General features: G+C 32.6%; 1 protein-coding gene across 2 annotated transcripts; it reads left to right on the top strand.

Annotated features, from left to right (window-relative positions):
- The first annotated feature begins 4,509 nt into the window (after nt 1-4,509).
- Nucleotides 4,510-16,261, top strand: LOC108214897 (uncharacterized protein At1g03900). Of its 2 annotated transcripts, none has more exons than XM_017387137.2 (9): nt 4,510-4,595; nt 4,732-4,859; nt 4,990-5,021; nt 7,239-7,339; nt 7,431-7,503; nt 7,655-7,686; nt 15,397-15,487; nt 15,581-15,689; nt 15,783-16,261. In XM_017387137.2, the coding sequence occupies exons 2-9, from the start codon at nt 4,758-4,760 to the stop codon at nt 16,092-16,094; spliced, it is 852 nt and encodes a 283-aa protein (XP_017242626.1). In that variant the 5' UTR covers nt 4,510-4,595; nt 4,732-4,757; the 3' UTR covers nt 16,095-16,261. The 2 variants fall into 2 exon arrangements, with proteins under 2 accessions (XP_017242626.1, XP_017242625.1); XM_017387136.2 differs by having other exon boundaries at nt 4,511-4,600.
- Nucleotides 16,262-16,544: the final 283 nt, after the last annotated feature.

The raw sequence follows: 16,544 nt of genomic DNA, 5'->3' as shown, positions 1-16,544 counted from the left end.
AAGGGTGCACGACAGCATTCGTATTTTATATAAAACAAAGCTCGGGTCTCTGATAAATAATTGTTTCATCATTATTTCATAATTTTTTAAATAAAAATAAACGTGATTAGGCAGACTGTAAGACCGTAACAACCATACATATAAATATGCTAAGGAGACAGCAAAATGGTGATAGCAATTACAGAATATTGAATCGGTCGAGTACATCCAACGTTGTTTTTCTAGTGGCACTAGGAAGATTTGTCTTGTTTCGGACAAAACGTTCAACGCATACGAATTCATGCGCAACATGCCAAGGGGGTGAGTAACATACGTAGACATACACTAGTGGTGAAGCGTTGGATAATATATCGGTCAATATAAAATATAATTCCTATAATAATAAGATACCCAGAATGTTCAGTAAACTAAACTTTATTTTTTTGGGAATAATATGTCGAATTATGTTAGAATCTACCTCAGGACAAATCAAATATTTCATAGTACAAAACTCCAAAAGTACTGTAGGACATTTCAGCATCAGCTTTACTTACTCTTCTACAGTGAAAAAAACAAATTGGCTTCACAAGTTAATGTGATGGAGCTATCCTGGTTATGCTCGAGGTTTTGGATGTGAGAAAATTTTATATTATTGTAAGGAATTTACATTTATTCTTTTATTGATTCTTTTAAATTTTTTTCGCATAAAGTGGTCTATAGAAAACTTAAGAGTTGAAAAACTTACCTGATTAATTTTGATGGACAATTAATCAAGAGGTAAATAAATTAAGTGAGATGGATGGTGCTCTTTCTGTCTATATATATATATATCCACCTTTCCCATCAAAAGTGTGGGACTTATGAGAATCGTAAAAGGTAACACATAATAAATGTATATAGAAAAGAGAGAGAAACTCATACATCTCCATTGAAGCACCAACACACAAGATCTTGTTGCATCCAGATAATCATCATCATGTCAGCAGGTATGTATTCTACTTATCTGTGATGATCATATAGTTCAAGATCCGTGGATTCCTGTTAGTGTTCTTTTACGCTGCTCTTGTTTATAACATACAGTGTTGTTAATTCTTATGTGATTGTCAGCGTTCTTTTAATGATCCTTACATTGGATTCAATTTGCAGAATATTTACATATAATACTCATAAGGAAGAATATTTGGTTGTATGACCTTAGTACTATCAAAATATTTATAGTCAGTTGAATTATATATAGGATAAATGAAATCCGTGAGATTGAAAAATAAAATCTTCTTTTATCTTATAAGGCAATTGATATATATACTTTCATGTTTATGATTCATTTTCTTAATTTAAAACAAAATCTACCTACTAATTTTATAATATTTTGTTAAACAACATACGAAACAAAAAAATTTATACATAATATTAAATTTAATAAGCTAAACTGAGTCCTAATAAAATAAATAGTTCATGTCAAAAAATTAGTGTAATAAAAAAATTTAAAAATAACATGTTGAGAAAAAAAAGGTAAATATATCAAAATACATATATAACATCACATAGTTATTTTCATCAAAATGTTTGAAAGAAAGCATATCAAATTCGAAAATTAAATTATAAGCGCTTGACTATAGAAAAATAAATAATACATATCCTAATTCTAATATGAAACGGATTCATAAATATAATGTAACAATTTAACAGAAGTTGACATCACATGTATACAAATACATATCACAAAAAATTATAAAAAATACATGAAAAATATCGTAACCCAGTTGCTAACAGAAGTTGACAAATCTTTAACAACAACTAAAAGTAAAATTACTTTTTCTAATAGTTCTAACTTAAAAAAATTATTTTTATATATTATTTTATTTTATAAAAAATTATAGTTCAATTTTGATAAATAATTTTTTAATCATATTAAATATAAAACTTTATAAAATAACTAAAAATACGGGTTATGAAATAATTAAAATTACGGGTTATAAAATAACTAAAAATACGGGTTATGTAAAAATTTTGGGTTGCTTTCCACTTTAATATTTATACATGTATCTCGTATTGTTAGCAGGGGCGGAACCAGAATTTGAAATCCACCTTAATTGGGTGCATACAGTAAAATATTCACAACCCAATATTTATGTACCACATAAATTTTTTGTAAAATCGTATAAAAATATATCGGTGGAAAAACTCTTAAGTACAAGCACTAAATAAAATTAAACGATGTAAAAACATTAAAGAAAAAGAATCATCAACAATGCAAAAGTGAGTAAAGCTGTCTGGTCAAAACAGAAAATTGACTCAATTTCTCACAAACAACACATACAAATAATATAGTATACAATCAGTTTATTGCATGAAACAAATGTAATCAATTCTGATTTTGAATTATAAAAAAAATAAGTTTATAGCCTGGGGATGCCCTATAGGCTTATGTCTACTTTCTTTTGTGTTGCTTTGGATATTCGACCTCTATTTCTCCCATTTATGTGTTGGGATTTGACTTTGTTTGTGCCGCGTTTGTAAAACTTGGTGAAAATTTCTAAAAATTGGGGAGAATTTGCAGATCTGTTTTTGTACTTGATTCTGGTGGTGGTGGCGGTGGTTGAGATGGTGGAGGTGGGGTGAAGATGAAGGTGGTGGATATAGAAGGAGTTAATGGAGCAACAATTTCAATAGATTCAACAGGGTACTCTGTTTGGTAGTTGTTGATAAATAGACAGAATTTAGTCTTTAAAATTGGCAGTAAAGCGGGGAAGGTGAAGGAGGTGAGGACGACGGAGGTGTTGGTGACGCAGGTGGAGGTGGTAGAGGAAGAGAAGACGAAGAAGGAGAATGTGGAGGTGGGATGGATTTGTTGGTTGTAGATATGGTGGAGCTGGACATTGGGAGGCGGTAGACATGGATGGTGGCGGCATGAAGTTTCTGGAAGTGAAGGTGGAGGTAGGCTAGGTTCGAGGAGAAGGTGGGGTTGTGGAAGAATTTAGTGATATTTTTCTTAGAATTTAGTGATATTTCAGCTGGGTTTTTAGTTTGTAGAATAAGGAGGTTTGGAGTGGAGTATGACCCCACACACACACACATATATATATTTATATATATATATATAACTTCGGTTATTTGAGTTAAACCGAAATTATGTTTTTAAAAACCAGACCAAACCAAAATTCTTATTCGGTTTTAATCGAATACCGAACTAACCGGATTTTTAGAAAATTTCAAACTAAACCCGACCAGATTTGTACGGTTGGGTTTGATTTTTCTGATTCGGTTCTAGTCAGCCCTACATGCAGCCATCTTTCCTAACATGTTAGGGTGGTGTAATACCCGCTTGATGGGCTGGTTGGTCATGAGTGAAATTTGGCGTCTCTGAAATTGACATAACTTTCTAATTGCTACTACTAGTTCAAATACCAAGTTCTCGGTTGGTGCATAACGTATCTCCGCCCTTTGTTCACCTCCCTATTCCTTAACTAGGACTGCTATGATGGTGAGGCTTGAAGTGGAGAGAGAGTTACACCTTTATAGGTTCGTAAAGAGTTGCCTTGGCGAGAATATGTGGGTTTGTCAAAAATATTTTGGTATTGGAGGGACACTCTTAACATTCTGGGCTCCATGTGAATTTATTATTTCTGGATGCTTGCTTGATAGCCTCGTACAACGGTAGGCTTCTTTTGGAGGATGGGGGAATGGAGCGGCGAAGCGCGACAATGCACCCTGTTAATATTTGTAGCAACTTTAAGGACCTTGGAGAGGCCATGTCCCTAATTATTGCAATTTGGAGAAGATCAGTCTTGATGCCTCATTGGGTGATTAGGAAACCAAAGAACTTGCCCCCTCATAGTCTGAGAGAACATTTGGTGGGATTAAGGCGCACCAAATGAGCCTTTATCCGCTCTAAGGTTTTTTTTTCAGATCTGTAGTGTGATCGTGGGATATCACTGAAGTTATAATCATGTCATCTACGTATATGTGCATATTTCGACCCAATTTTGGGGCAAAAATGGGGTCCATGATCCTTTAAAACGTTGCAACAACATTTAGCAACCCAAACGAGATCATTTTTTAGACAAAAACGCCCCTTTGAGTTATAAAGGTTGTGATCGTTCTGATTTTCTTCGGCCATCTTGATTTGATTGTAAATTAAGGAGGCGTACTTGAAGGATATCATTTCACACTCTGTAGTGTAGTAAATATATCGTACTTAAAAAATATATAAATGTTTTGAGTTATATAAAATAGCATAATATATTTTTATAAGATGAAATTTGTGATATATATTTTTGACTAATTTAATATAGCATAATACAGTAGGATAATAATTAGTTTGTGTATAATTTTAAGAATATATTAATGCGTTGTAAATCGCAAGTTATTAACTAATTTTTTTAAAAAAAATTAAATGTTTTGAGTTACAAATTATATAAAAATAGAATCACATCGCTTTTTGTTGTATCGGTATATGTACAAATATTTTTAACAAATAGTAATTGTAAAAAATTTAAGAAAACATAGCATATATTGTAAATAAATTATGGATTGAATATAAAAAAATTGATGATGTCGATAAGCAGGATAATAGCCGTCGGATGAGCGAGCACCCGTCGATAAAAGAAAACGCAGTTAGGTCCCGTGATTTAACAAGTTGATCTGAGTTTTGTAGATCGAACACACACACAAAACACTCTCTCTCTCGTCATTGTGATTACTCATCACAACACAAATATCACCATCTTCATCTTCATCTTCTGTATACAGAGAGAAGAGCAAGGATCAGGAATAGGATGATGGCGAAAGCTGAGAAGCCTGATGATTACTTCGACAGCGATGCTTTAGAAGCAGCGGAGCTTGTTCTTTATCAAGTTTCTGAATGTTATGTTTATTTGGTAATCTCACCTTCCCCTTTTCACTTACATAATAATATTACATCAATTCATACTCAATTACAAATCACTGGATCATTTCGCTCTTTTTTCTTTGTATTAGTATTTCTCATTTCTTAATATGTTTATGCAGATTCCGCCGAGAAAAACTGCTGCTTCTTACAGGTAATTTCGCATTTTTTTTACTACATTCCATCCTACTCGTTGCTTGATATTAGTATCCATGGTCTCACCTATGTAATTAAATGTTCGCTCGTCCTGATTTTATTGGTAATTGCCTATTAAATTACAGTTCCCCGTTATGTTGATGATATATTCATTCAAGTGATCTTGTGCTTGTATAAATATAAGCGAATCCGGGGCGGTCATTAGTAAATATAAATTCGTCACAGGTAAAATGTAAAATGCAGCCCAGGGTGGCTATTTATCAGTGATTGTTAGGGGGTATCCTAAGCAGATGAAGCTATTTATTTATTATTGTTATTTAGTGCTACTTATCTCTCTCATCTTAGTATTGAACAAAACATAAATTTAACAAATAAATATATATATTGGAATGAGAGAAGTAAAACTTGGTCGTTATATTTGAAGCCACTAGCTTTTATAAGAATTATGAAGAGAATACATTCCATAACTCTGCTACTACAATAGTTGAACATATCCATCAACCCATTTAACTAACCCAAACTACTGAATAAGACATAGTCTAATATACCGGAAGAATATAAAAAGCGCTAGATAGATATTTATATTTGAATAAATATGTCCCCACGAATAGTCAATATAACTTCCTAATGCAAAGTGTCTTCTTGGCTGCTTAGAGGCAGTAATAGACTCGGGGTCACTCACCCTTTATTGTAAAATCAACTACTTTTTTCGTCTTTGAAATGTTTTAGATTAGAGAACAACTATGAAGGCAATTTACATAACCTGATTGTGACTGAAAGAGTTTAAGTCATCTCCGTCTCTGCGAAAGGTAGCATTTCTAACCTATTGCTGCTAATTAAAGACCTATAGTGGATCTCAAAGTCCCTACAAAGTACTTACTGATGTTCTTGATTGATCTTGGGCAGAATTAGAAAAGTTGGTATTACGAGATAAAAACGATAAAAGAGAGAACCTGAGTGATTAGCCACGTAAGAACTTGTACCCTAAGGATTTATGATTCAAGAAAGGATAAATAATTATGGATCCAGTCTCAGAGTTTTCACTATGCCTGCAGTTGTCATTTTTCAACTTAATGATAAAGTAGAGCTAACCCTATGCTTTCATAATACTAATTATTAAAATTAAAAATTGTAATTTTCTACAAATATTACTGACCTCCCCAGTAAGAAAATTCTTTACCAGTTCTATAAAATTTAAGGATTAACAACAAAAGTGATGATTCCTCACAAAAATAGAAGACGCCAAATCTGAACCCTATGAACTGTAATTTAGAAGCAGCTTAAGAAGAATAAGATATTTTGGTGTGGTAGAGTTCCTAAAATGTTGTCTTCACCAAGATAATTAATATGCTCCATCATGGTGATGTAGATCTCCGGGTTCACAACTTCAATTTTAGAAGCCTCATTATGCCCATTCTTTTTCTAGCATTGGTACACATGTTTTTGAAGTTCAACAATTTTATTTTCTTCAGCAATGAAAGCTTACTCACCATGTGATTTACCTTCCTCATGGTGTCTAATAGGTCCGCCCGCACTTTCTGTAGCCTCCCCCGGCCACCAAGTCATCAGCCATAAGGATCATATTATTAAGTTCAGTATTATTGCTAATGGTGGTTGCTGTCATTTTGACACACATCTTGAGTATTTTGGCCATAAAAGTATTATCTTAAAGAATAATAAATTCCTCAATGAACAGTACTCACATAAAAAAATGTTATGTACTCCAACCAAATTTATCATCCAGTTTTTTTGTAGTATATTTATAAGCAGATTCATTTAAATGTTTTTGAATATGCACTTCTGGAAAAATATCAAGATTTGAGAACACACTGCCCTCACAGACTAGCACTTGACAAAAAACTAGAGATTACAAGTAGCTTTTGAGTATTGTCTTTGTAATAATTAAATTTGAAAATGTGTAGAGGAAGTCTTCTTTGATGATAGTGTCCAATGTCCCAAAAGTAATAAGTTTGATTAGAAGTATAATAATAGAAAAGTTAACTTCTCTGATTATAGTTTTAAAAAAGTAGGATCTATTGCTGAATGTAATTGAGAAAACTAAGCTAATTAAAATAATTTCTAGATTATGAACAATACCATATTGCATATAGTTTGCAGCAGGCATTACATGCTCTTATGATCATTCTGAATATGAATTTGTTTTCCTTGATAAATGTAGGCAAGTGTTTTGATGATATGTTCCTCGTTTATATAGGGCTGATGAATGGGATATCAATAAATGGGCATGGGAGGGTGTTTTGAAGGTTGTTAGCAAGGGAGAAGAATGTATTATCAAGCTAGAGGATAAGACAACAGGTAAGATATTTTTAATGTTGAATTTGTCAGTGGTATCGTTCTTTGTCTAAGAAACAGAGACACCAGAGTCAATTATATGCTGCATATATAGGTGAATTATATGCTCGGGCATTTTTAAGAGATGGGGAGCCGCACCCAGTTGAACCAGTAATTGATAGCAGCAGGTTAGTAAATCTATCACTGTCTCTAGTCAAATTAGGGACAAAGTATGAAATTATAAATATAATATATAGTGTCTCACTGCTTCAACCTGCAATTAGTTATTTTTCTGGGATTCACGGTTCGACTGATTTGTTTAAATTTTTTATTCTGCAGATACTTTGTTCTACGTATAGAAGAGAATATTGGTAATTTACATTACTGTACTATTGTACAACTGTATAATCTGTACTTCTATTTCAGTGTGACTGCCTGTTATGTTCCTTTATTGAGTAGGACATATATCTAGCATAACTGACTTTTCTTAATCTATCCTCGCTCGCATATTATGATTGGAAATAAATACAAATAGAAGTATTTAGCTAAAAATAAGAAATCATGTGATAGTAGTTAAAAACTGATATCACTTGATAGTCCCAACTCGCAAGTATTATACATTGATTGAAAATAAACACAAATAAAGTATTTAGCTAAGAGTAAGAAATCATGTGATCTATGTTACTCGGAGTCGGCTAGAAGTGTCCGACATGGATACGTGTCCATGTGTCAGACTTGGTAATATTTTGAAAAATTTACATGTTTTTGGCCTAATACAAGTGTCCTAGTCCAAGTGTCCATGTCGAAATGTCGAGTGTCTGACATGGGTACTTCGAGGTAAAATGAAGAGTCTGAGTAACATAGCATGTGATAGTAGTAAAACACTGATATCACATGATAGTCCCAACTCCCAAGTATTATACATTGATTGAAAATAAACGCAAATAAAGTATTTAGCTTAAAATAAGAAATCATGTGATAGTAGTAAAAAAATGATATCACGTGATAGTCCCAGGTATCCCACATCATGTTATACGGTTAGAGAGAGTCCTAAAAGTATGATAGAGTAGAGCTTTTCCTTAAAGGAGTCTTTTTCATTCTTTTCCCTGCCTGAAAAGTCTTTATATCTATTATAAGAGAAAAAACTTTCTGCTCATTTAGAAAGCACTAAATTCCAACTTCCCCCCTTTTTGTCCCGTAATCTGTATATAGAAAATCAAACATCTACGACTTCATAGCTGGTTCAATATTCTATGTAAAGTACATATACGACATATACAATGAGACTCACACTTCTTTATAAACTGGATGCCACTCGAGAGGGTTTAAAAAAATTGCACATGGAGCTTTCGATGACAATTAACATTTTAATTTGATGCTGTACAAGGTTAGAAGAATAAGTGAAACAAGGGATTAGCCTCTCTCTACAGAAAATCATCAATGAAACAATAACAAATCCTAAAGTTTATTATCAAATATTTGATCAAATCATATAATTAAACTCCGATAATTAATGATGATTACAATTTTAAATAAGGATCCTAAAACCTAATAACTAATTGTTTCTTTATATTTAGTAAATACTTTGGACAAGATGTAGATTGATGGATATAAAATAGTGGATATAACTTTGGGTAGATGAACAGCTGAACACCCACTACCTCAAGGGTTTCCTAATTGCAGAAGGGAGAAATCATGATTCGCAACCCAATAAAATACTCGTAATATCTTGTTTCAACTCTACGATGATATGTGGGGCCTGGGAGATTACAATGCTTGTACATGGATTATAACCATAACAAAATAAGAGAGACCCGATTTAATATTCAATAAATTTCTTTAAATTCAAGTCTACTATGATATGTCGGGGATGACAATACTTATATAGGGACTATTAATCCTAACAAATTAACCTAATGGAGGCCCATAACATTTAGGCTCTAATATAAAGAAATTACTTATTTAATAATCTGCTAACCCCACAAACTAAATAAATACACTAAATTTCAAGAACTAAACAGGATTAAGCTATTTGGTAATAAAAATAAAAGACATCTTTTATTTTCTTTCCTGTTCCTCTCATTCTCTCCAGAAAAATCGATCATATGTTCTGTAAAAGGCAAGAACAATGCAAGACGGAGATGGAATCAAGATGAATGTTCTGCTCCTCTTGCAGAATGGCTAAGGTGCAACATGCTCGATTTTTGTTTGTAATTTCACATGCTCGATTTTTTGTTGTAATTTCACCCCCTTAAACAATTTTCAAGGAAGTAGATATCATCTTCCACTCTATCAGTCACTGATTTTATGATGTTAGACATGATTTAAAACATAAAACAACCAAAACTAAAGGATCAGAACTTACTGGCGCTGGGTAGGAAAGATTATGAATTTCCAGGAATTGTTTTTTATATTTTGCAAACTTCAGCAACTAGTAGTAGTATACCAGAAAATATTAGGGTTACTTCCTCTAGCACAGTAGCCCTCTAGCAGCCTTTTTCCTCATGTTTTTTTTTTCTTTCTCAAATATTTATCTGCCTTACTTTTCCTTCTCAGACGAACAGTGACTGCGCTGATGAAAAGTGGTCCTGAGACTAACATTAAATTTGATAAATTGTACCCTTGATTAATAGTACCTCTGATGTATTTTTTTTCCCCTTAAATTCCAAGATCTTGTAACAATTATGAAATTGATTGAGAAACCAGAGCTCTTGATACCATCTGATGCACTACAGTTTGTAAAAAGATTTAATTATAGAACGAAAACGATATTGACAAGCTTGGATGGATGAACTGCAAACACTAGGGTTCCCAAGGCATCGCAACACTGATGAGAGAGGCCCAATTTAATATTCAATAAAATTTCAATATATAATGATTATAAACCCTAATAAAATAACCTAACCTTAATAACATAACCCAATGGACTAAGACCTATGATAATTGGGCTTTATTATAAATAAACTACTTATTCAAAAATTTGCTAGCCCCACATAAACTTAATAAATATATACACTAATTTACAAGAACTAAACGGGATTAAACTATCTAGAAATAAAATAAACTCCTTTTTTTTTCTTTCTTGCTCATTATACTTGAGCAACTATAAGTTACAGTCGATATAAATTTTATAATAATACATCAATTAACTAATAACAAATTCCTTAATTTGTGCTGACAAGTTAAAAATCCTTCTCCATGAGTTTTATACAAGTTAATAATTAAAAACCACAAGCAAAGAATAAACTTTCTATTGCAATTGCATATTGCATGCATAGAGTTTGTTAGCATTATTTTAGGATATAGCAACATTGACATTTAGAGACTTAGGCCGTGTTTGGTATTGTAGTTGCAGATAGCAAATGTTTGGTAAATTTAACGTAGCTTGTTTGAATAACAATTTTAGGTAGGTTTTAAAGAAAGTATGTCCCTCCATTTTTAAGCTTTTGCGAGAAGCTGTCATAGGTTTCACTATCAAACCTCACCAAAAACATTAATTTTTTATATTATACCTCATAACGTGCAAATATAAAAAATATTACCAAATAGTTATCAGATTTCTTCAACAGTGCTCCTAAAAAGAGCCTTAGCAGTCTTATTCGATGAATAGAGCCTTAGCTTTCACTTTTTTGTAGATAGACTCGGGGCGTAAAGGTGTTGAGTCGTTGGACTAGAGGCCAACTTGCAAGTGAGTCATTAAACCGTAGGGACGAAGGCAGCAAATATACATAGAGACAGGGACGTATCCAGGATTTCAACTTCATGGGGGCAGAGTAGAGGTGATTGCGGTGCGAATGGTGCGGGTTTTTTCTAAACTGCAAACCAAACCGCATATGCGACTTAGTGGAAAACTCGAACCGCAACCGCACCTTCCTAGCTTAAAAACCGTGTAAACCGCACCACAAAAAATGGTGTGCGGTGCGGTTTGTGCGGATTATATGCTTAAGAATAAATATTTTTTGTTGAAGTTAATATTAAAATTTAAAAATATAATAACTAATTTCTTTTTTATTATGAATTTATATGATATTTCTAATTTCAGAGCTACAATAATTATTAAAATAATACAAACCAAAATATAAATATAATAATAAATATGAGTAGTAATAGACATATCTATACTATACTATTAAAGCGAAACATTATAGGAGTAAAAGAGAGGGGAAACAGGAGAGACTAAAAAACTGAGGTGGGACAATATTTTAAAAGAGAGGGGAAGCAGGAGAGGCTAAAAAACTGAGGTGGACAACAAACAAAGGCCTGGAGCGGAAGGACGGGAACGATTTACCACTTAAAAAACGAGAATTGCTGCTGAAAGGACTCGAACTCAGGCTATTCTAGTGAGAGTTTCCACCTTGAATCATGGGGGCAAGCCTCTACTTCAAAAATTTTGTATACTATAAACTACTAAACTCTAAGCAACCTACTGGGGGCAAGTACCCCCATTGCCCCCAGTGTGGCTCCGTCTCTGCATAGAGGGGGCCAAAACTTTTTTTTGTCAACACCTTTAAATATTTAATGTAACAAATACACAAAAATATTAGCATAAAATTTATAATAAAGCTCTACGTTCTTTCAAATCATGAAACCCATCTATAATAGAGTTCATGCTAAAACTTTTTACTATTTCTCTTTCAATATAAATAAGCATACAATGATCGAGAAACTCACCATCCATCTTGTTCCGAAGCTTTGTTTTTTGGCCGATTTTCAAGTCCTGAAATTTCAGCATTTTGGGCTTACGAGGAAGTCTCATTTTCTCCTAAACTATCATTTATTCTTCTTTTGAATATAGAATCAATTCTGACATGCTTAGCCATTAGAGATAATCTACAGCAGTGTAAACAAATACAGTACATTAACAAATAATAAATTGATAACTACAACAAACTAAGTCACAGAACAAAGTCACAAAACTTCAGCCATACATGTCAATCACAATTACACACAATAGCTCTAACAAGTATTTAATCAAACGGATAAGATACAGTGAATAAAAATCAAGTTGTATTTTGAATATGAGTAAATTAGTCAGCAACATTTCAACAATAACTCAAAAACAAGTATTTGCTTCTTAAGAAGAGAAAAATTTATACAACTAGTGAAAATAATACCTGAAATCCTGAATGATAAAATGCAAATAAGGATTTAAGTGTGCCAAAATCAGCCGAGAGAATGAAAAGTTGAGTAGAAGACCTTGTAATACAAAAGAAGTACCGAAGAGCTGATGGTTTAGAATACTAAGAGACTCTGTTTTACAAAAGCTGGCACGTCATCTTTGTCACACTTACAACATCATTTTTGTATTTTTAAGTATGTTTAAACATATAATAATTGTATTTTTATATGGTCTTAATTTTAGATTTGATATACTAAATTAATCATAGAAAATTTTAATAAATTAAAAAAATTTAGTTTATAGGGGCCAGTTTTTTTTTATAAAAATAAAAAATAATTCACAGGGGCCAACTGTTATATTTATATAAATATAGAGTAAAATATATTTTTTTTAAAAATTATAATATAAATATACTAGTATAATGACAACTCTGGGGGGCCATGACCCCCTCTGGCCCCTACGTAGCCTCATTCTTGCAGTTGGATAATTAAAGCAATCTAAACTTACAATCCCATGACTCGTGACTGAGCTTTGAAAAAAATCACTTTCGTTGAATCCATTTGACCTTTAAAGTGGGCGTTAAGTATTTGACAACTAAGTTTACATTTTTATAAACTGAGGCCACACGTTGTCCACTCGACCTTGATCCTGTTAAGTAAAATCCTTTGTAATCAAAATCAACCTCATTTTCCTGGCAAAAAAAAAAAATAAAAATCAACCTCATTTAGATTGTTTTGCATTTTTTCAGTATTAAACTCAAAATTGAAACAAAATTCAAATTATCAATATTACAAATTCAAACTTAAAATCTAAATTGATATTTTATATTAGTACTTAAAAATATAGATTATTTCAACTAATTGATTATATAAACCTACTTATAGGTGAAAACCAGCATAACACATTTAAATTAAGGACAGACTTGCCAATTTGGGTGTCACATATCTGACTCGGCTGACCATATGCTCGACTCATTGTGTCACTTTGACCAATTTTTTGTCAAATTAAGCAATCTTATATCGAAATTTACTTATAGTATATGGTAAATATTAAATGTTATTAAAAATTAATTACCACCACAAAGCATACTTATCCTATTATAAGATTCACTTTTCAAATATATAAAAACATGAAAAGATAAATTGTTATTTGAGGTCAGAATTTGGTCAATCGACCAACAAAATTGAATTACAACAAAATGAATGGAATGGAGGGGGTATTAAAAATGCAATGACACGAAAAATGCAATTTATATCTGTATTAATTTTTTTTACTAAAAAAATAATTACTAATTGATTTCTTGAGTTATATTTCATTCTCCCTCTCTCCCTCTCATTTCCTTGCAGTTTTTAAATTGCTTGGCACGTTTTAAGGTGCATATAAAATATAGTTTTGGAACTTAATTTTAGAATTTTCTTTTTTTTTTTACAAATATTTAAACGTTAAATTTTTATTCAGAAGAAAATAAAGTTTAAAATAATTTGTGAAACTACATTACATAGGAGCCTTAAAAAGCATGCCAAGCTCCGGGCCCACCAGTCTACAAAGCTCTTGTTTCTTGACCTGATTCTATGGAAGAAGTAATTGAAACAAATCTTCGATTTTGAGTGTGAAATTAGTACCAGGGCTTAAATCAAATAGGTGTATCAGCTTAAGAGTCTTTTATGGTGTTGTTTTGAAATGGGGGGAATAATCTGAAACAGTTCTAATGTCGAGTCGGGTAATTCAAGTAGGGCCAGGAGAAATAAAGTAAATAAATTCTATGTTGTTCACACATAGACCGTCCATGTCAATATTGCGTTTAACTTTATATCATTGTCAACAGACAAAACCTCATTGAAATTTATATTGGTTAAGTAGTTGATTGTTAATTTTTAATTTGATAACCTACTTGCAAGTTGGCGTTCACTTCAGTGATGTAATAGCCATTAACCCGATAGACTCCAGTCATCCAGTGTAACATTTTTCGAACCAAAAGGCTCCTAAATGCATATTTGGGCTTACAGACAAGTTATTGTCCTCAGGAGCTAAAGGTTTATGTAAATGTTGCTTCATATTTTCCGGTCTGACAGTCATGTCCTTGAATAATCATGTTAGTTTACTTGTTAACGGTCTTTTTATAATCGTCCTTCAAATGTGCAGTTAAATCATCATACGATTGCCATATTCTGTATGAAACATATAGTTAGAGCATGTCCATTGTGACGCTATACTTAAATCCATTGCTGCAATAGTGCACCAAATGCAAATAAGCTCAACTCCAAAGGGGTTTCATATTTGGATGCAAATATGCATAAATGCATCATTAGTTCTATATTTGAATCCAAAGAGGGATCCATCCATCCTTACTACATCATCAATAACTACAAATGGAGGGGAAGAGTTGAACAATTATTGCATTGTACATAAATAAATACCAAAAGCATATTGAATTGGGTAAAGGTTGAATGAGTTCATGAAATCTGGAATCATTTATGAAATTAGCATTGGAGTTCACTTTTATTTTAGCACCAAAAAACACTTTTTGATGCTATAGTAACACAGCCTGTAACACTCTCATAAATTGTTTATAGTGTACCGAGTGACTCATATTCTTATCATAAGGAACAGTGATTATTAATTTCTTTTCTTTTCCTTTGATTTACTAAGTTCATGGTACAGATCTTAGTGCTTATATTTAAATTAAAAACAATAACAATTTATTGTAGCTCACAGTTAATATTTTTATTATGTAGCACTTCTATATATAGGGAGAACCGGAGAATGTATAATTAAATTCAAAACTGCAACAAAATGACTATATATTATAATAAAGATGATACGGATGCCATGGCACAGGTCCCCTAGTATATGCCATCTGTGTTTCTTAAATTAGTTATTGGCAGAGTAGCAAGGACTTGTTAGAATTTAGAAATCCATTTCAGTTTTGAATTTAATAGTGGCCCTTTCATGTATTGTGAAGACGGTCGCCTTCGGCATGCCTTTCTTGGCATTGGATTCCGAGAAAGACCTCAGGCTTACGACTTCCAAGCTGCACTTCATGATCATATGAAGTAATCATCTCTACCTATCGAGCAAATAACCCCACTTTTACTTAGCTACAGTATCTTCTTCTACTGAACTAATTATTACATATTTGGTTGAAGGTACCTCAACAAAAAGAAAACTGCTGAGGAGATGGAAGAACAGTACCAAAATAGTACAGTTGATTACAGTTTAAAGGACGGGGAGACTATTGTACTTCAATTGAAGAATGTTGGTTCTCTTTATTCTATTTACATAATATCTTGAGTGGCATTGAGTTCCTTGGTCACTCATCTTTATATGCTTTCATTGTCTTGTTGACAGAAAGGTGGTGGTAATGTTCGATCCAAGTTTTTTGATCAGGGCTTGAATAAGATCTCAATTGAAGAGAAGGGAAATGGAAAAGAGCCTATTATCTGTCTCAAGCCACCCCCACCTCCATTAGCACCGCTTTCACCTTCTGTAAGCTCTACTAATTCTCCTTCACTTTCGCCCAAAAGCTTCAGTCTTGAGGAAGATTCCAAAGACAAGTCATCAGTCTCACTAGAGATACAATCAAAAGAATCAACTACTCAAGACAATGAAAGCTCACAAGTACTGGATGATGACTTTGGTGATTTTCAAGCGGCAGGTTAAAAAACTTGGTGTGTTTGTACTTTTAGGATTGAAGTTGCTATGTTGTGTTTGGATGGGATGGTGTATATGAATTTTTCATTCTGTCTTTTTTAACTGAACCTTACAACTGTCTGGTTGTATATTTGCTGACCTGAATAACATTCGTATGCTGTCGAGTTTAATGTTCATGGTGCTGAAGTGCTTCCTTTAATATTGGCTAGGAATAAAAGTGAGTTTAGGTATAATTGTGTGCACTGAAGATGTTCACTTAATATAATCAGACTTTTCAATGTGCATGACTGAATGGCTTAGTTTTTGGAGCTGCAATATTTGCATTGGATAATTTGTATTATGAGCTGTTAGATTTCAGTGCTCACAAGAGCCCTTTTCTCTAGGCTTTAAGCCCAGAGCACGGTTAACATGATCTGAAAGTTCCATGTACGGGAGGGTTTTTTTTGTTTTTCTTTAATG

The sequence above is a fragment of the Daucus carota genome, chromosome 3 (assembly GCF_001625215.2).
Source record: "Daucus carota subsp. sativus chromosome 3, DH1 v3.0, whole genome shotgun sequence".
Classification (NCBI taxonomy): Eukaryota; Viridiplantae; Streptophyta; class Magnoliopsida; order Apiales; family Apiaceae; genus Daucus; species Daucus carota.
The sequence above is the reverse complement of the archived record's forward strand: the minus strand, read 5'-3'. Positions and strand labels throughout refer to the sequence as shown.

Bases quoted from the DNA above. Each gene is read 5' to 3' on its own strand.
- LOC108214897 (XM_017387137.2), top strand. From the start codon at position 4,758: ATGATGGCGAAAGCTGAGAAGCCTGATGATTACTTCGACAGCGATGCT. The intron at 7,687-15,396 runs GTAATTTACATT...TGTATTGTGAAG, and splicing joins ACGTATAGAAGAGAATATTG to ACGGTCGCCTTCGGCATGCC. The intron at 15,488-15,580 runs GTAATCATCTCT...ATTTGGTTGAAG, and splicing joins GCACTTCATGATCATATGAA to GTACCTCAACAAAAAGAAAA.